The 20,710-nt window shown below is 38.8% G+C and overlaps 1 protein-coding gene across 2 annotated transcripts in view; it reads left to right on the top strand.

The window, feature by feature from the left end:
- ZBTB25 (zinc finger and BTB domain containing 25) overlaps nt 1–18,611 on the top strand; it is a 36,183-nt gene extending 17,572 nt beyond the window's left edge. The window contains exons 1-3 of one of the 2 annotated variants that reach the window (XM_064374930.1): nt 4,933–5,355; nt 12,075–13,018; nt 17,735–18,611. In XM_064374930.1, the coding sequence (XP_064231000.1) occupies nt 5,183–5,355; nt 12,075–13,018; nt 17,735–17,793 (1,176 nt within the window). In that variant the 5' untranslated portion in view covers nt 4,933–5,182 and the 3' untranslated portion in view covers nt 17,794–18,611. Of the gene's footprint in view, nt 1–4,932; nt 5,356–12,074; nt 17,694–17,734 lie in introns of those variants that run through there. The other variant, XM_012464170.2, reaches the window with a different exon arrangement.
- The last annotated feature ends 2,099 nt before the right edge of the window (nt 18,612–20,710 follow it).

The following is a 20,710-nucleotide window of genomic DNA, read 5'->3' as shown; positions in this document are numbered from 1 at the left end:
TTTCTACTTAGATATCCTGGGGTAGACACCTGGAGCTCAGGCTGTCTGAAGTGAAACCTCGCTGTTGCTTTTTTTTTTTTTTTTTTTTTGAGGTGGGGTCTCCTTGAAACCTCTTATCAAGCCAGTTTCTATACTTCTTCTCTGATGTTCTGGGACTCTGCCTTTATATCAACACCTAGCACGTGGCAGTTACTCTGAAAATGCTATCTGAAGGAATAGATGAATTCTTCCAGTTACCCAAGCTGGAATTCTGAGGCTCACCTTTGATTTGATCTCTGTGGCGACCACATCCAGTCTGTTGCCAAGTCATGTCAGTTTTGTGTCTAATGAATCTCTTGTATTCCTTCCTTCATTCCCATTGCGATTACTTTGATATCCTAGTAGGCTCCTAGACAGTCTTTTCTTTCTCCATGCCTTTTCCCTTGCTAATATTTTTTATGTGTTGCTATTAGAGCAGTCTTGACTCATGCCTAATGATGGTGATGATGATAATGCCTAGTATTTATTAAACACTATGGACCCCACTATCTAAGTGCATTATATCATTCCATTCAAATAACTTATAAGGTAGATACTGTCAACCTATATTTTATAAGTGAAATGGAGGCCCAGAGAGTTAAGTGTCTTGCCAAGACCATACAGCTAGTAAATGGCAGAGCTAGAATTTTAAGCTGTCTGATTTTAGTTCAAGCTTTAACTACCATGCTGTTCTCCCTCCCACAGAGTAATGTAACTGATCATGCTGTTCTTACTCAAACATCTTACAGAGTTATATCAAACACCCTACTACTTTTTAGTCTTATATTCAGTATCCTTTGTGAACTGACTCCATCTCATTATTTCTGTTACTTTGTTTTTTTCTATGCCAAATTGAATCTATTATCTAAATATTCATACCCTTCCCAGTAATTTTATTCATTTTATTTTTTCTACCTGTTTATCTCCCTCTCTTACCATGTTTCGTAACTGCTCCGTGGCACTAAATGCATTTCTTTCTTTCTTTCTTTCTTTTTTTTTTTTTTTGAGACAGATTTCGCTCTTGCTGCCCAGACTGGAATGCAATGGTGCAATCTTGGCTCACCGCAACCTCCGCCTCCTGGGTTCAAGCAATTCTCCTGCCTAATCTCCTGAGTAGCTGGGATTACATGCATGCACCACCACGCCTGACTAATTCTGTATTTTTAGTAGAGACGGGGTTTCTCCATGTTGGTCAGGCTGGTCTCAAATTCCTGACCTCAGGTGATCCGCCCGCCTCAGCTTCCCAAAGTGCTGGGATTACAGGCGTGAGCCACCACACCAGCCTTATTTCATATTGTAATTATAGTTTGATGTTTTATCTTTCCTTTGAGCCTGTAATCTTGAGTGCAGCATCTGTAATTTTTTTCTGTCTCCATGCCTTGTACAGTGTTCGCTTTTACATGTTTTTTCTTTATTAAATTTCTCTTCAAAAATATCTGTTGAATAAGTGAAAAATTTAACTATTACCCGTAGACCATTAACCATAAGATTCCTGTATTGATGGCTTATTAGCGTGCTATGTCTCATTTCCCTATGGTTCAGTAGTTCATTATACTACATAATAGGAAGAACTGGTGAAAATGTTTGTGATCTGAGGGTTTGGTTTTTTTTTTTAGACAATTTGTAAGGCTAGTTTAAGATACTTCAGTTTGAACCATTTTATTGATTCTAAGACACGTTTTTCACATGCTGAAATTGTCAATATAGATTGGCCGGGCGTGGTAGTTCATGCCTTTGTGGATTACCCAAGGTCAGGTGTTGAAGACCAGTCTGACCAACCAACATGGTGAAACCCCATCTCTACTAAAAATACAAAAATTAGCCGAGTGTGGTGGCTTGTTCCTGTAATCCCAGCTACTTGGGAAGGTGAGGCAGGAGGATCACTTGAACCCGGGAAGCAGAGGTTGCAGTGAGCCGAGATTATACCACTGCACTCCAGCCTAGGCCACAGAGCAAGACTCCTTCTCAAAAAAAAAATTTTTTTTTATTTTGTTTTTTAAATCTCCCTGTAAATTCACAGTGTTGTAGAATCAGGGAAATTTGTGAGTACAAATAAGTAGTGACTTGGTTAAATGGCCTCTTGGAACAATATTCATAATTTGGATTTTTGTTTATATTCTAAGAGGATAGGCTCAAGTCAGCTTCTGTCACCTTATTTTATATTGCATTGCTGCTGAAAGGCTTTTAAAAAATGAGATAAGAAGTAAGAGTTTTGCTATTTTTTTAATTGGGGGAGGAATGGGGAAACTATTAGGTTTAAGTGGGATTTACTAGTAATGCATCAATGTAGAGTTTAAAGGATCAAGTTGCAGGATTTCCAAAGTATCATTATTTATGTAAAATTTAAAAACATGCTACCTTGTTAAAGGCTACATACTTATTCAGAAAGAATGTGGTTACGTAAAAGAGAGTCATAAACACTATTCAGGATCGTGGTTGCTTTTGGAAGCAAGGTGTGTAGAGGGATAGAATGAGGGAAAGATGCCAAGAGGCTTTGTATTGTTTATGTTCTGGGCTGAGTAGTAGATGGGTGAGTGGGTCTTTGTTACATTGTTCTCTGTAACTCCTTGTCTATCTGAAATATTTTATAATTTTGTAAAATGAGGGGGAAAGGATACAGGTGGTATTTGTATTAAATGTCATTTTTAAAGTTTGTGGTTTTAAGCTCAAACCACAGAGTTTTCCACTCTCCCTTGACTCTCCTTACTTTCCTTCCCAAAAGTGAACATTTTACTGGTTTATTTTAACCTTTCCAGAGATGTGTACATAGACAAGAGTATATATAAATTTTTCTCCCACCTTTAAAAACTGAAATAAATGCTCTTCTCCTTTTACATAAATAGTTGTCTTCTTTATATAGTTTTACACTATTCCTTTTTAGCTTAATAATATAACTTGGAGGGCGGGCATGGTGGCTCATGCCTGTAATCCCAGCAGGTGGATCACCTGAGGTCAGGAATTTGAGACCAGCCTGGCCAACATGGTGAAACCCCGTCTCTACTAAAAATACAAACATTAGCTGGGCGTGGTGGTAGACGCCTGTAATCCCAGTTCCTTGGGAGGCTGAGGCAGAAGAATCGCTTGAACCTGGGAGGCAGAGGTTGCAGTGATCCGAGATCGAGCCATTGCATTCCAGCCTGGGCAACAGGAACAAAACTCTGTCTCAATAATAATAATAGTAATAATAATAATAAAACTTGCAGATTATTCCATATCAGTACATTAAATATGTAGTTTTAACAGATTCTGCTTTTTTTTTTTTTTTTTTGAGACAGGGTCTCACTTTGCCTCCCAGGCTGAGGTACAGTGGCATGATCATGGCTCCCTGTAGCCTCGCCCTTCTCAGCTCAGGCTATCCTGCCTCAGCTACCCAAGTAGCTGGGACTAAGGCATGCACCACCATGCCTGGCTAATTTTTGACACGTAGAAAGCACTATAAAATGTTAGCTATTTTAATTATGTTACCAATCACTTAGCTTTCTGCTGCCCAAGCCACTGCCAATCTCCAGACAGCTAACCCCACATTCCACCACTGACCTCCATAGACCTTGGTCTGTTTGGCTAGTGTGGAAACCTCATTTTCTTTTTCAGTGTCTGCTCTTTCAAAGGATGTTCTCCTGGCCATCCAGTGATGCCCTTTATACATCCAGTGATGCCTTCTGCCTAAAGTACCAGGGCTCTCTGCACAGCTAGGGTAGAGAAGATGATGTACAGTCTCACATCTGCCTGAAACCAGGGCACTTCTGAATGTCTTTGCTGCTTATTCTCAGCTTCTTGGTCAGAATTCTACATATTCTTCCTCATATAGGCTTCCCCCTCCAGTTCCACCTTACCTTCTACTTCCTTTGGGAACCTACATGCTAATATGTGTCTGAATCCATTTGAGATCAGGGTTTAAGTTCTTTCTTTTTCCTTCTTTTCTTTCTTTTCTTTTCTTTTTTTTCCTTTCCCTCTTTTTATTGAGACAGTGTCACTGTTGCCCAGGGCTGGAGTGCAGTGGTGTGATCACAGCTCACTGCAGCCTCGACCTCCAAGGCTTAAGTGATCCTCCCACCCCAGGCACCCAAATAGCTGGGAGTACAGGTGCACACCACCAAACCCAGCTAATTGTTTTATTTTTTGTGGAGACGAGGTTTCACTGTATTGCTCAGGTGGGTCTCCAATGCCTGGGCTCAAGCACCCCTTCTGCCTCATCCACCCAAAGTGCTGGGTTTACTGGCATGAGCCACCGTGCCCGGCTTAAGTTCTTTCTCATGAGACTCCTGGGCCACAAGTTAATTGGGAATGTGGCTTGACATTTATTTTAAGGATTCCTTAGCTACTGTGACTGACAGGTCACCCAAACATTTGATGATAATTGGGAGGCTAGTATCCCCTGAGCACCAGAGGATCCCTGAGGAGCAGTGACATCTCTGCCCAAACAGGATACCCTGTTATGTTATTAACATTTATAGCTAACATCTGCATAGCAGTTTCCATTACAACATGATTTTCACGTAAGTTATGTCATTTAACTGAGGCAGGGATCAGTATCTCATTTTCATTTTTCTTATGAGAAAACAAGATTAGAAACATTGTGTTCACATAAATGGAAAAGGACAAGTCTGTCTTCATGTGTCGCTCATACCAAGTGATCTTCTTACCAGATGAAAAAAGATCATATTGTATGGTTCAGCAGGGAGGAATTTAGTGTTAGCCATGTCTGCAGTGAAATTAAAAGCATTGAAAACTTGAGTAATTTCATTTAAATTTAGGTCTCCTTACTACTCTGTAGGTTTGTATGAACTATATACAATTTTGTATTAGTAAGAAATATATGTGTAAGTCTGGCGTGGTGGCTCACGCCTGTAATCCCAGCACTTTGGGAGGCCGAGGTGGGCCGATCATGAGGTCAGGAGATCAAGACCATTCTGGCCAACGTGGTAAAACCCTGTCTCTACTGAAAATACAAAAATTAGCTGAGGGTGGTCGTGTGTGCCTATAACCCCAGCTACTCGGGAAGCTGAGGCAGGAGAATCACTTGAACCAGGGAGTTGGAGGTTGCAGTGAGCCGAGATCGCCCCACTGCACACCAACCTGGCAACAGAGTGAGACTCTGTCTCAAAATATATGTATGTGTGTACATATACCTATATAAATTTGTTTTTCTTTTTTTAGAACCACAATGGACACTGCCAGCCATAGCCTTGTTCTTCTGCAGCAGCTGAACATGCAGCGAGAATTTGGTTTTTTGTGTGATTGCACAGTTGCAATTGGAGATGTTTACTTCAAGGCTCATAGAGCAGTACTTGCTGCTTTTTCTAACTATTTCAAGATGATATTTATTCACCAAACAAGGTAAGGATGTGTTTTTGTAAAAATTTTTAATATTGTAATTTATATAAGCTTTATTATAATATCGTTTTGGAATCCTTTGTTATGGAGTCACCCTAAGAAGTAAAATTATAATAATTTTTTATACATCAGTAATTAAACTCAGTGTGTAGGATCCGTAGTGGAAAATAATGAAAATAAGAATAGCTAAAATGTATTGAAGGCTTATCCCATACCCAAGCACTAAGTATTTGCCCTATAATGTAAATTCTACTGTTATCCCTAATTTAGGGAAAAGAAAACTGAGACTGAGTTAAGTAACTTGCCCATCCAGAATTATATAGCTAATAAGTTAAGACTCGGATGCAGAGTTGTCTGAAGCTATGTCTATGCTTTTAGTCACTAAGTTGTTAATTTTTATTTCATATAACACTTTCTTTATTATTTATTTGAGACGGAGTCTAGCTCTTTTGCCCAGATTGGAGTGCAGTGGCACCATCTTGGCACACTCCAACCTTGACCATCCAGGTTCAAGCAGTTCTGTCTCAGCCTCCTGAGTAGCTGGGCCTATAGGTGTGTGCCACCACACCTGGCTAAATTTTGTATTTTTTATAGAGACCGGGTTTCTCTATGTTGGCCAGGCTGATCTCAAACTCCTGACCTCAGGTGATCAGCTTGCCTCGGCCTTCCAAATTGCTGGGATTACAGGCGTGAGCCACCACACCCGGCCTCATATAACACTTTCATAGCAAAGTTTCAGTATCATAATTCTACCTGTCACATGGTCAGTATTACAATTCAAGGGTCATTTGTTTCAAATATTTTTTCAAAATTATTTTGCTTTTTCTTTTTTTTTATTATTTTATTTTATTTTATTTTTTCAAAAAGAGAGAGAGAGAATAGGAAGGAGGAAAAAGGAAGAGAAAGAGAGAGAGAGAATGGGGAGGAGGGAGAAGGAAAAGAAAGAGGGAGAGAGAATGGGAGTATTGCTTTCTTGCCCAGGCTAGAATGCAATCTAGTAATGGGTATTGAAAACCTCTTTTATACTGATAATTATACTCAGCGATGTAGTCAGGAAGGAATAAGGGAAGAAGATAACAAACAAACAGCCAACCAATATTTCACTCAAACCCATGAAATGCTATGCGATCACTGAGGAGTGATCCACCTCCAACCACATAGTCACCCCTGGAATAGGTGTGAGGTGATAATGTATGTTCTGTGTATTTGAAGTGGAGAGCTCCACAAATGTTTATCAAGTTTACTTGTTCCAGGTCTGAGTTCAAGTTCTGAATATCCTTGTTAATTTTCTATCTCGTTGATCTATAGAATCGTTAGCTCTTCTTGTTGCATTGATCCTTTTCCATTATGTAATGTCATTCCTCACCTCTTTTGATCTTTGTTGCTTTAAAGTCTACTCTATCAGAGGCGAGAATTGCATCTCCTGCCCTCTGTTCACTAGTTCATTTTTACTCTCCGCTTGATTGGCAAATCTTCCTCCTTCTCTCTGAGTCTTTGTGTATTGTTGCATGTAAGATGGGCCCGGATGCAGCATACCGATGGGTTTTGACCTTTCATCCAATTAAAACATACATAAGTTTAATACCGGCGTTTGATGCTAGCTGGCTGTTTTGCCCATTAGTTGATGTAAATTTTTTATTGTGTTAAAGTTCTTTGCTTTTTGATATATTTTTGGAAAGGCTGATATTGGTTGTTCCTTTATATGTATAGTGCTTCCTTCAGAAGCTCTTGTAAAGCAGGCCTGGTGGTGGTGAACTCTCTAAGTACCTGTTTGTTCGCAAAAGATTTAATTTTTCCTTCGCTCATAAAGCTTAGTTTGGCTGGATATGAAATTCTGGGTTGAAAGTTCTCCTCTTTAAAGATGTTAAATATTGGTCCCCACTCTTTTCTGGCTTGTAGGGTTTCTGCTGAGAGATCTGCTGTAAGTCTGATAGGTTTCCCTTTATGGGTAACCTGACCTTTCTCTCTGGCTGCCCTTAGTATTTTCTCCTTCATTTCAACCCTAATAAATCTGGCGATTATGTGCCTTGGGGTTGGTCTTCTTGAAGAATATCTTTGTGGTGGTCTCTGTATTACCTGGAGTTGAATATTACCCTGCCTTGCCAGGTTGGGAAAATTTTCCTGAATGATATCCTGAAGAGTATTTTCCAACTTGGATTCATTCTCTTCGTCACATTCAGGTACACCTATCAAACGTAAATTAGGTCTTTTCACATAGTCCCATATTTCCTGGAGACTTTGCTCATTCCTTTTCATCCTTTTTTCTGCATTCTTGTCTTCTCGTTTCATTTCACTGAGCTGGTCCTCCACTTCTGATATCCTTCCTTCTGCTTGATCAATTCGACTGTTTAAACTTGTGCATGCTTCGCGAAGTTCTCGTGTTGTTTTTCAGCTCCATCAATTCACTTATATTCTTCTCTAAATTGTCCATTCTCGTTAACATTTCGTCAAACCTTTTTTCAAGGTTCTTAGTTTCTTTGCATTGGGTTAGAACAAGTTCTTTTAATTCACAGAAGTTTCTTATCACCCACGTTTTGAAACCTGCTTCTGTTATTGGAACACACGTGTAATCTATTAAGCCTTGTTCCGTTACTGATGAGGAATTGCAATCCCCTGTAGAGGGAGAGGCATTCTGATTTTGAGTATTCTCTACCTTTTTACGCTGGTTTCTTCCCTTCATTATATATTTGTCCGTCTGTCGTCTTTATAATTACCGACTTTCTAACTGGGTCTCTGACGTCCAACTTGTTGATTCCCTGCGCCGAAATCTGAGCAATCCACTGAGCCGGCCAAAACAGCGGTGTTAAGATTGATGGTGCTTTTCTGCCCGGGAATCTCCGGACTCTGCACCAAGAACTGGCGTGCTAAGGCACCAGCAAAACCGCCACGCCGGCCACAAGAGTCGCCCTGGCGACCCGTGGGGCTCCTCCACTGGGAATCTCCTGGTCCGTGAGCAACTAATATTCGTCTGAAAGTGTGGCGTCCTCTCGTTCTTTGCGCTTTCACTGGGAGGTACGTGCCTGAGCTGCTAATCATCAGCCATCTTGGATCTCTCTATTTTGCTTTTTCAAATTTGGGTTACTTCAATGTATTAGGTATGTAGGGAGGGAGAAGGAAAGTGGTACTCAGATTCGAACCTTTTGGTAGAGTAGTTTTAGTCCATCCTAGAATGAAAGTGACAGAACACTTTATGTTTTTTTAAAGAACCTTACTTGAAATACTTAGGAGTCTAGCCTCAGTTATACATTTTAATTGTTAATTCATTCAAATATTTATTGAATAGATTATTCAATATGTCAGTCACTGTGCTATGCCTCAGTGTATTAATCTACTCTCATGCTACTATAAGGACATACTTGAAACTGGGGTTTTGTTTGTTTATTTGTTTGTTTGTTTGAGACTGAGTCTCACTCCATCACCCAGGCTGGAGTGGAATGGCATGATTTTGGCTCATTGCACCCTCCAACTCCTGGGTTCAAGTGATTCTCATGCCCCAGCCTCCCAAATAGCTGGGATTACAGGTATGCACCACCACACCCAGCCAATTTTTGTATTTTTAGTAGAGATGGGGTTTCACCATGTTGCCCAGGCTGGTTTTGAACTCCTGACCTCAGGTGATCCACCTGCTTCAGCCTCCCAAAGTGCTGGGATTGCAGGCATGAGCCATTGTACCTGGCTCGAGACTGGGTAGTTTATAAAGGAAAGGGATTTAATTGACTCACGATTCCTCAGGGATGGGGAGGCCTCAGGAAACTTATAATCATGGCAGAAAGGGAAGCAAACACTTTCTTCTTCACGTGGCGACAGGAAGGAGAAGAATAAGAGCGAAGTGAAGGGGGAAGCCCCTTATAAAACCATCAGATCTCATGAGAACTTACTATCATGAGAATAGCATGGGGGAGCCACCCTCATGGTTCAATTACTTCCCATCAGGTCCCTCCCACCACATGAGGGGATTATGGGAATTACAATTCAAGACGAAATTTGGGTGGGGACACAGCCAAACCATATCACCCAGTAACAGGTAAATTATAATCTCTGCCTTTGAGCAATTCATAGTCTGATAGTTAATGCGTGTAAAGCAAATAATTGTGCTGTAATTGACCCTCTTCTGCCTCCATTTCCTTATCTATAAAATGCTAGAATTATATATTCACCCCATGGGTACTAAGAAAATTAAATGGATTAATAATATTAAAATGCTTAGAATAAAGTTTTGCACTGTTAGCTACTTTTGCTATTAATAATACCTTAAGTGTGTCATAGAAGCGTATACAAGGTAGAGTAAGGTTTCAGTGGCCCTATTTTGAGAAGGTTGGAACAGGCTTTACAGAGACCCTGGATCTTGAAGAATAAGGAATTTTTCAGATGTTGTAGAAGAATGCAAGAATGTGCATCATAGGCAGAGGGAAAAAATGGCATGAAAGCATATAGAGACATGTGAACCAGGCCAGCACATTCAGACGATAGAATAGATCAGAATGATTAGAATGTGTGGCACAAAGGGGAGAGGAGATTGGAGTGGGGACAAGTAACGGGCAACCTTTTCTGCCAAATGAAGGAGTTTCTTATCTGACCTACATGTCAATTGTAGAATTGTAGATTACCTTCACTGTATTAGAAATGCCACCTTCAGATCAGTCTCCTGAGAGCTGTAAGTTAGTTCAGGTCTCAATGCACCTGTTATGTGCCAGGCACAATGCTAATCTGAACCCAGGTGATAGAAAGGTAGGCCTGCTATGTGGTATCTCTGTATAGAGCAACAAAAAATCATGTTATTAGAACTCTGAACTGATATTTTTTAAAACCCCGCTACAAACAGTGTAAGTGGGTAGGTTAGAACTAAGAGTGGAACCCAATAGAAGTCCTGAGATCTCAGGACCAAAGCAATGGATTGCCAGCGTACTGCCACTCAGGGAAATCTGATGCTCTCACATAAACTTCTGCTTCAGGGAAGGTAAGTCCATTCACTGATTTCATTGTTCCTTGATAGCAACATTTCCTTCAGGTTGTCTCTATTCTAATTTTGCAGGGATGTGTCTGATTTCACATACTTATTTCCATCTATTTCCTGAATTATAGATTCATGTAAAAATTGAGTTTGGATTATTTTTAAGCTTTTCAAAATTATCCTGTATTCATTTGTGATATATTTATTTATTTTTATTTTTAATTATTTGAGACAGGGTCTGGCTCTGTTTTCCAGGCTGGAGTGCAGTGACACAGTCCTGGCTCACTGCAACCTCTGCAGTGACTCAAGTGTTCCTTCCACCTCAGCCTCCCAAGTAGCTGGGACAATAAGTGCATATCACCACGCCTGGTTAATTTTATGTTTGTTTGTTACAAAAGCTATGTTGCCCAGGCTGATCTTGAACTCCTGAACTCAAGTGATCTGCCTGGCTCAGCCTCCCAAAGTGCTGGGATTATAGTCATGAGCCACTATGCCCGGCCCCTCACTTGTGATTTAAAGGACACATAGATGAATATATTTTGGAAGCCAAAATAAGATTAGCATAATTTAGAATTTAAGTATTATCAATTTCAATAGATTTTTTTTTTTTTTTGAAGACAGTCTCTTTCTGTTGCCTAGGCTAGAATGCAGTGGCATGATCTCAGCTCACTGCAACCTTTGCCCACAGGTTCAAGCAATTCTCCTGCCTCAACCTCCCTAGTAGCTAGGACTGCAGGTATGCACCACCACACCTGGCTAATTTTTTGTAGTTCTAGTAGAGATGGGATATCACCATGTTGGCCAGGCTTATCTTGAACTACTGACCTCGGATTATCTGCCTGCCTCGGCCTCCCAAAGTTCTGGGATCACAGGAGTGAGCTACCATACCTGGCCAATTTCAGTAGATTCTTTCAAAAGTTTTTTAATATTTTTATTGTGGTTATAAACGTGTAAAATTTGCCATTTTAACTATTTTTAATTATACAATGTGGTGGTGGTAATCATATTCACAATATTATACAACCATTACCACTGTCTATTTTCAAAACTTTTTCATCACCCCAAACAGAAACTTTGTACCCATTAAGCAATAACTCCCCATCTCATCCTCTCAATCCCCAGAAACCACTAATCTACTTTCTATCTCTATGAATTTGCCTATTCTAGATATTTTATACAATATTCGTCCTTTTGTGTCTGGCTTATTTTACTTTCATGGTATTTTTGGGGTTCTCCATGTTGTAGCAGATATCAGAATAATACTCCATTGTATGTATAAGCCATCTTATATTTGTCCACTCATTTTTGGTGGACACTAGGTTCTTGCTACCTTTGGCTACTGTGAGTAATGTTGCAGTGAACATTGGCATACAGGTATCTGTTTGAGTCCCTGTTTTTAGTTCTTTTGATTGTTTACTCGATAGACTGTTAAATTCCTTAAGAGGGTACCTATTTTATTCATCAGTTTTCTACCTTTGGCATCTAGTATAGTAAATATCACTTAGGAGTCACTCGATTAACGTTGAACTAATCACAATATATGTCTGTGTTTCCTAACTTTAAGCAGTAGATTGAATACATGAAGACTTTTTGCTAGGCCATAAAATGGGTATAAAATGAATTTAAGCCTTTGTTGCCGTGTTTTATTAAGGCAAATTGCTAAGTTCAGACTTCTAAGGAAGAAATTGCTTTAGTCTCAGACTATACTGTTAACTGAAAGGCCAACTAGTTTGTGTTTCATTTCGTGTGGGTCTGTTTTTGTTTTTAACAGTGAATGCATAAAAATACAACCAAGTGACATCCAACCTGACATATTCAGCTATTTGTTGCACATTATGTACACGGGGAAAGGGCCAAAACAGATTGTGGATCATAGTCGTTTGGAGGAAGGGATTCGATTTCTTCATGCCGACTACCTTTCTCACATTGCAACTGAAATGAATCAAGTGTTCTCACCAGAGACTGTGCAGTCCTCAAATTTATATGGCATTCAGATCTCAACAACCCAAAAAACAGTGGTCAAACAAGGACTGGAGGTCAAAGAAGCTCCTTCTAGTAACAGTGGAAACAGAGCTGCTGTCCAGGGTGACCACCCCCAGTTGCAGCTGTCTCTTGCTATTGGTCTGGATGATGGCACTGCAGACCAGCAGAGGGCCCATCCTGCCACCCAGGCCCTGGAGGAGCACCAGAAGCCCCCAGTTTCCATCAAGCAGGAGAGATGTGACCCAGAATCTGTGATGTCTCAGAGCCACCCCTCACCCTCATCAGAGGTGACAAGCCCCACCTTTACTGAAACCAGTATCAAAATACACTTATGCCATTACTGTGGGGAACGTTTTGATTCCCGTAGTAACCTAAGGCAACATCTCCATACACATGTATCTGGATCCCTGCCATTTGGTGTCCCTGCTTCCATTCTGGAAAGTAATGACCTTGGTGAAGTGCATCCCCTTAATGAAAACAGCGAGGCTCTCGAATGCCGCAGGCTCAGCTCCTTCATTGTTAAGGAGAATGAACAGCAGCCTGAGCACTCCAGCCGGGGTACCACAGAGCCTTTGCAGATCAGTCAAGTATCTTTGATCTCCAAAGACACGGAGCCAGTAGAATTAAACTGTAATTTTTCTTTTTCAAGGAAAAGAAAAATCAGCTGTTCCATCTGTGGTCATAAATTCCCTCGAAAGAGCCAATTGTTGGAACACATGTATACACACAAAGGTAAATCTTACAGATATAACCGATGCCAAAGGTTTGGTAATGTACTGACCCAGAGATTTCAGCCACATTGTGACAACTGGTCTGATGTCTGCATGAAAAGTTCTCGCTTGTCACAAGAACACTTAGACTTGCCTTATGCCTTAGAGTCGGAGCTTACACAAGAAAATGTGGATACCATCCTAGTTGAGTAGCAGCTTCTCTTTCAGAATTGTTATACCAATTCTGAAAAAAAAAATTGCATGGCATTTTTTATTCATAAATTATTTTCCCCTCAGTTCCATTGACTTTTTCCTTCACAGCTTATCCATAGTCTTAAGGTTGTATATATTAGGTCTTCTCATAAGACTTAATACGAGGCTACTAAAATGTAACCTTCAGTTAGTACTATGAACTTTTCACAAATGAAATCACAATTTAGAAATCAGAAATCAATGTGGAAATATGGAAACTTCAAATAGGTATTTATAGAATTTCCAAGTTTAGTCATAGAATCAGTAAAATCAAATTGAATATAAAGTAAATTAAATCTGTTCTAAAGCATATTCTGAACTATCACTTTTGCTTACATTTCACATGAATTCACTCCTACAAGGATTATTTTTAAATACTTTCTTCCATATAGGAAATTAATAGTTATTTTAATGCATAACTATATGTTATACATATGTTACAATATATAAAAATTCATTTTAAGATCTACCAAATCATGAGTAGTTTTATTTTTTACTACTAGCTCCACAACATCTTATCTACATGGCTTCTCTTTACTTTTTAACATTGAGTATACCTCATTTTTAGTAAAAAATATTTCATTTAAAAGGGAGAAGAGTCAGAAAGACATTAAAAAATCTTTAAGAAACAATAAGATATATACATATAGAAAAATAAACATGCAGAGACAGAGACTCAGCTAGAACTGAATTCACTAAAAACCCCAGGGTTGTTACCTTGGTCTAGAGTGTTTTCTTAGACACCTTAAAAAGACCAGAGGTTTACATGAGTTGAAAGAGAAAGATGATTTTTATTTTATCAGTGTCAGCAGACTTTTGGGCTGCCTGGGTTGATAATAATTTTCTAAAAATCACTTGAAAAAGTAATTTTTCGGTGGCACAATTTTTACTTTTTTTTCTGATCCATAAAACCAGCAAAGTAGATATATTCAGTGTTCTATAACTACATTTAAAATCCATGATGGTAGCTTTCCCTCTATAAATTAACTTAACTCTCTTTTATAATGGTGACACTTACAAAGCTAAAACCCCAGGAAAATTAAAGTTGATGGAATAAATTACAGATTCTCCTGCTCTGTGTACCTGGGAAATAGCTGGTTAAGCTTCGCCACAAACGATAGATCTGAAATGTTTGAATTTCAAATACTGCATAGTCAAGGATAATAAAATAGACTCATTTTTGCCCTCTTGTTAAATTCTAAGCTTCACAGACATTTGAATACATCTAAAAAAATTGGTTTGTGAGCCTTAGAATTTAACCACGAATAAAACTCTTGAGCTCCCTCCAGACTGAACACTTCCAAGGACGTTTCCTGACACATTCAGCAGCATCAGGGTTCAACCAGGAGGGAGCGCAAAGAATAATCCAGCTAATTCTAAGGACACAAAGGTTTTCTCTAGGTAAACAGTAGTTCAGGTAAATTACAAAGTGATAAATTTTTCTTGAAGACTGAATGAAGAAAACTACTGGGTATTATGTAAGGCAGTTGAGTTTCTGCCTTAGACAAGTGAGTAAAGGCTGGTATGGTCAAGACTGATGTGTGTTGAGAGCAAATCTAACTGTTGATATGACTAATTGTATTGGAAGTAATTAAAACAAATGCATTGTTCTTTGAGGTCAGAACTTTATCTAATCTTAAACTTTTTTCTACGAATTCACTTAAGCAACTATTCAAATTTGTACTGCCCTCAAAGATGTCATCTCATTGGAAGAACACAAATATTAACATTGATTTTATGTATTTAGGACGTATTTCCTAGCCTTCTTCAATTAAAATTTGATTGTTCTTATTAAGATAATTTTTCTCCTCTATATTATTCCCTATTTGCCCTCTCATTATTCTTTGACACAGGAAATCCTTGTATAGCTAAAAAGTGGAGGTAGAGTTGTATGTGGATGGTGGGATAAGACAGTGCTTTAGGGCAGAGTTTGGAGAAATGGTAACAGTTTGCTGGCAGGTGATTGGCCATGATAGACAACACTGAATTAAAGCAGAAATATATCTGTTGAGAGTTCAGAAAATAGGGGTTAACTGTATTTCTATTCTTATAGTTCCTTTTAATATTAGAAATTCAAAGCAAATGTTCTGTCCTTGGTCCTTATAACATTCATTCTGTTTAGGAAGTGGGAAAATATCAACTTCATTTTATAGAAAAAAATCCCAAAAGCTGAATTCCAGAGATGCAATGAATAGTGGTGTGGGACTGACGCCAGTTTTGTTGTGGTTATTTTCATTTATTCTGCAGGCTTTTTGTTTGTTTGTTTGTTTGTTTGTTTGTTTTTTGAGACAGAGTCTCGCTCTGTCGCTCAGGCTGGAGTGTAGTGGCAAGGTCTGGGCTCACTGAGGCATTTTTTTAAAGTAACTGTCATATGCCTAACACCGTGCCCTATTAGTTTTTAAAGACACGATTGCTTACTCCGAAAATTTCCTTTGTATTTTAAAAGTTCTTCCAGCTAAAACCTTTGTTTTTGACTACATCTCCACAAAATGGAGCTATACTGTTAGCCGGCATCCTAATAATATAGTGCAGTTTGCATAATGATTACCAAGCTTGAAACTGGAAATGCCATATGCACTTTCATCTGTGTATCAGGCAGATACTAAACAAATATTTTCCCCTTGAGTCAGCTTAAAAATTTTTCCTTCTTTTGAAATCTCACACACAGTTGTTTTCTGGAGAAAAATAGAGACTGTTTTAGTATTTGTTCTTATTAGTATATCATTAGAACTCAGCACAGTCTGCCTTATACGAAAACCAAAATTTTTTTATTTATAACTCTTCAGATTGTTACTTCTTGCTCTTTCTAATTTCCCATCTGTAAAGTGAGTGTAAGCAATACCTACCTCACAGGGGTGTTGTGAGGATTTATATTAAACGTGTTCTCTCAGTATTATTGATTAAAACCAACCATATAAGCTACATTTATTCTGTAGCTAGACCTATTAACTTTTAATATTTCAGCCTATAAATTCTAGAATGTCTTAGAAGCAGTAATGTACTATCTAATATTCAATAACTAATTGACCAAACTCTTACTGTTATTTTTTACAAATAACTCTAGAAACAATAGTGTTGCTGGAATTCCTGTTCTACTGTGATTTAATCATCACTGTTTCTCTTTGGCCTTCAGTAAGGAGGATATTAGTTCTTTGGCATTATTGGGAATAAAACTTTGTCAATTTCAGCTTTATTGAAAGTTCCTTCCAAATATATTGTTTAGATAAAGGAAAAGGAACAAAAACAATAAAGAAATATCATTTTTATCTCTGATGTAGGTGATCTAAATAGTAGATGAGGACTGGAAATGGGGTGAAGGTAATAACATAGTATTATTAGAAAAGTTTGCCAGGCGTGGTGGCTCACACCTGTAATCCCAGCACTTTGGGAGGCTGGGGCAGGTGGATCACTTGAGGTCAGTTTGAGACCAGCCTGACAAATATGGTGAAACCCCATCTCTACTAAAAACACAAAAAATTAGCTGGGAGTGGTATCACGCACCTGTAATCCCAGCAGTTTGGGAAGCTGAAGCAGGAGAATCGCTTTAACCCGGGAGGCAGAGGTTGCAGTGAACTGAGATTGCAACATTGTACTCCAGCCTGGGCAACAGAGCAAGACTCTGTCTTGAGGAAAAAAAATAGTCTTCACTGAAAACTCAAGGAAATATATATTAATCATGGAAAAAGATAGTCTGAAAAATGTATAATTCCATTAAAGTTTATTTGTATAGGCACATTCTTTATGTCATGACTCAGATACTTGATAAGTGTCATTTTTTATAGTAATTGATATAAAAATGGGCCATGCAAAGAATTTTCATAATGTGATTTGTGTCTTTATATGTTTTGAACTACATGTAGATCTGTGGCACCTAAATTATTAATTTTTAAATTCTTAAGAGTAAAGTCTGTAAATTATTATTCTCTGCTGTACTTCTGTGTTTGTATAGTTGGACCTTTTGAAAACTGGTGAGGTTACACAATCCCAATCCTGGATGTCTTAAATACAAGGAATTACAAACTTTGATTTTTGTCTTGAAGAATTCATTGTGCTTCAGTATGTATCTGTACTGCACTTGATTAATTAGTAATTATTGCTCTGGTGCAATTGATATTATCTGTCATCAACTCCTCTGTTGTGTGCTAAATAAATTCATTTAGTCAGAATGGATCAAATATAAACTTACACTTTAAACTTCGACTACAAAAACTTGTTCAATAAAAAAGACCCACTGAAAAATCTTCAAAGTACATGTAACACATAGTAAATACAGGAGACCAAAATCAATAATACATTGTGTGGCTAAACTCTTCCACCTAATGTACTGTCAATTTGCTTCAGAAACATTCTTTTAGAAAGTTGTGTATCCTCTAGTTGGAATGGAAACAATGGATTTCATGTATTTTACCAAGACAAATAAATTAATGTGACTTAATCAAAAACAAGTTTATTAGCTCAGCTTATAGAATGTGTTCTTATTTTACAGCAGTATCTGCCAAATGTTGTGTTCCTAGTGTTGAGGTAAGTAGTCTTTGTACTGGGTGACATTTTGGAAGTGTGATGCAAAAATGCATTCATGGGCCTAATACCAACAATAATCTGTGTTAATAGAAAATTGACATCTTAATCAAATGCTTTCCAACTACCGTCTCTGGAAAGAAAGGTGGTATCTCATCATTTCCCAGAAGTTTCTTGTTTTGCTTCTTTCTTCTCTAGTTACAGTCTACTGTATCTCCTTTTGCCCATGTTCTACAATAGTAGTTCTCCAGAAAAAGAAAGAAACAAGGCTGAGTGTGTGGCTTATGCTTGTAATCCCAGCACTTTGGGAGGCCGCAATGGGTGGATCACCTGAGGTCAGGAGTTCAAGACCAGCCTGACCAACATGGTGAAATCCTGTCTCTAAATAAAATAAATTTAAAAAGAAAGAAACAACAGGTAGAATTGAGAGAAAGAGATTGAATGCTTGATTATAAGGAATTGGTTCATGCAGTTATGGAGGCTGAGAAGTCCCAAGATCTGCAGTTGGCAAGCTGAGAGCCAGGGGAGTCAGTGATTTTCCAGTCTGAATTTGAAGACCTGAGAATCAGGAGAGCTTATGGCATAAGTTCCAGTCCAAAAGCTGGCAGGCTTGAAACTCCAGAAGAGCCGATGTTTCCATTTGGATCCAAAGTGAGGAAAAGACTGATAATTGGAGCTCACGCAGTCAGGCCAGAGGTCTCTTTTTTAATTCTATTCTATTCTGGCCTTCAACTGAATGAATGAGAGCCACCCACATCAGGGAGGGTGATCTTGTTTACTCAGTCTACTGATTGAGATTTTGTCTCCCTCCAGAACACCCTCACAGACACACCCAAAATAGTATTTGACTATTGGGGCACCCCATGGCCTAGTTATTTGGACACATAAAATTCACCATTACACAGGGCTATCCGCCCCCCGCCATAGAGACATTTGGCAATCTGGAGATGTTTTTGGTTGTCACAGTTGGGTGGGCGATGAGGGAGGCTGCTGCAGGCATCTAGTAGGTGGAGGCCAGGGATGTTGCTAAACATCTCAGTGCAGAGGACAGCCCCCCACAATACAGAATATGTACCTCAAAATGTCAGTAGAGCTGAGGTTGACCAACTCTTCTAAGACTAAGACCCTAAAGTAAGTTTTGTGATGGTTGTCAGGAATTAAAGAATACAAAGAAACCTAGTTGGGGGATTTCTATCTTAGTCATGTTAAGAGTAAGAATTGGAATATGAGATGTGTTCAGAATTAAATTCTTTTTTGTATTATTTTTGATCCCAGCTTTTAAAAGACAAAAATGTGATTAAAAATAAAAAGATAAAAAATGTGATTATTAAAAATCAGGGATGTATTAATCAGCAAGACAGTTTTAAATCTATTCATATAATGTTTGAACTAATTCTGTCTCCAAAGAGGTCTCTTCATGAAGTTGAGATTGTAGGTTATAATTTGTGTAATTTTAAATCTGGCCAAAAGGTGGCATCAGTGTAACTTTAAAAAATGTTCATTATACTTGAATTCAGCATTACTATTAATAGTAAATATTATTTAGGACTTAGCTACTTTTGGATCATGGTTTATAGAGTCAAGGCTAATGAGAATTTTTTTTAAATTTCATAGGGCACTGCAATATCTTGATATTCCTCTTTAATCGAGATGCCTCTGATTTACATATACATATATCAACAGATAACTTTTTAAAATATCACATCATTGTGATATATTGAGCATTTCTGAAGATTTTTTCAAGTCATTAATAGTGAGGCCTTGGGATTTGGGCTCTTCTAATCAGGCATCACACTCAGTTTTTGGTGTTCTGCCTGGTCAAGAAATAGATTAAAGGGCATTTGAGTAAATACGCTCCCTTGCTTGTTTCTTGCCTTTCTTTCTTTTTTCTTTTTTTTTTTCTTTTAACATCCACAATCTATGAGGTAGGCCAGTATGTTACTTACTGAAATTTACTTTCTTTTCAAACTGTGGTTCAACAACTGACTTTCTTCTTTCACACTTTCCAACCCATTCCATTCTGAATAAGTTAAGAGTTTTCTTACCTTCAGCTATTCTCACCTTCCAATACTAAGTGAATATAGTCCGCCTCCCCGCTCATTTTCTGATTACAATATTGTTATCATCCTAGGACTTTGTACCTAACTACCAATTGCTTTTCCTAAGTTTATTTTACAGCTGATGTGCCAACTTGGAAAATGAGCCCACTCTCCCTCCAATACATTCTTTTCCACTGTTTCTACAATTTTGAAACTTTGTCATTGAAACAATTTGGTGATACTGTATCAAATAATAGAAATAAAGTATTAGGGCCCTAAGAGGTGGCTCATGCCTGTAATCTCAGCACCTTGGGAGGTCGAGGCAAGTGGATCACCTGAGGTCAGGAGTTCGAGACCATCCAACCTGATCAACATCATGAAACCCCGTCTCTACTAAAAATACAAAAATTAGCCAGGTGTAATGGTGCATGCCTGTAGTCCCAGCTACTTGGGAGGCTGAGGCAGGAGAATCACTTGAAGCTGGGACCCGGAGGTTGCAGTGAGCCAAGATCGCGCTACTGCACTCCAGCCTGGGCAACAAGAGCGAAACTCTGTCTTAGCTTGAACCCGGGAGGCGGAGGTTGCAGTGAGCCAAGCTTGCACCACTAAACTCCGGCCTGGCGCCTGGTGACAGAGCGAGACTCTGTCTCCAAAAAAAAAAAAGAAAGAAGAAAGGATTAAGCTACTGGAACACCCTGGTGTCCTTTCATATCAGAAGTCTGAAGGAATGACAGTGCTCCAAAAGAGATTGTACAACTGGTGGGTCCCCACTGTCCTGGAAACAGGAGAGACTTGTGCAGGAAGGAGGCTAGAGAAGACGGCTGTCACTGTGGTCGTCATCCCTTGTCTGGTCTGTGTTATTACCAAGTTTCAGGAGGTTCCGTGTCATATTTATGTGCATCCAG

Source organism: Aotus nancymaae, unplaced genomic scaffold (genome assembly GCF_030222135.1).
Source record: "Aotus nancymaae isolate 86718 unplaced genomic scaffold, 86718_ANA_hifiasm-v0.15.2.pri h1tg000011l, whole genome shotgun sequence".
Lineage (NCBI taxonomy): Eukaryota > Metazoa > Chordata > Mammalia > Primates > Aotidae > Aotus > Aotus nancymaae.
The sequence above is the reverse complement of the archived record's forward strand: the minus strand, read 5'-3'. Positions and strand labels throughout refer to the sequence as shown.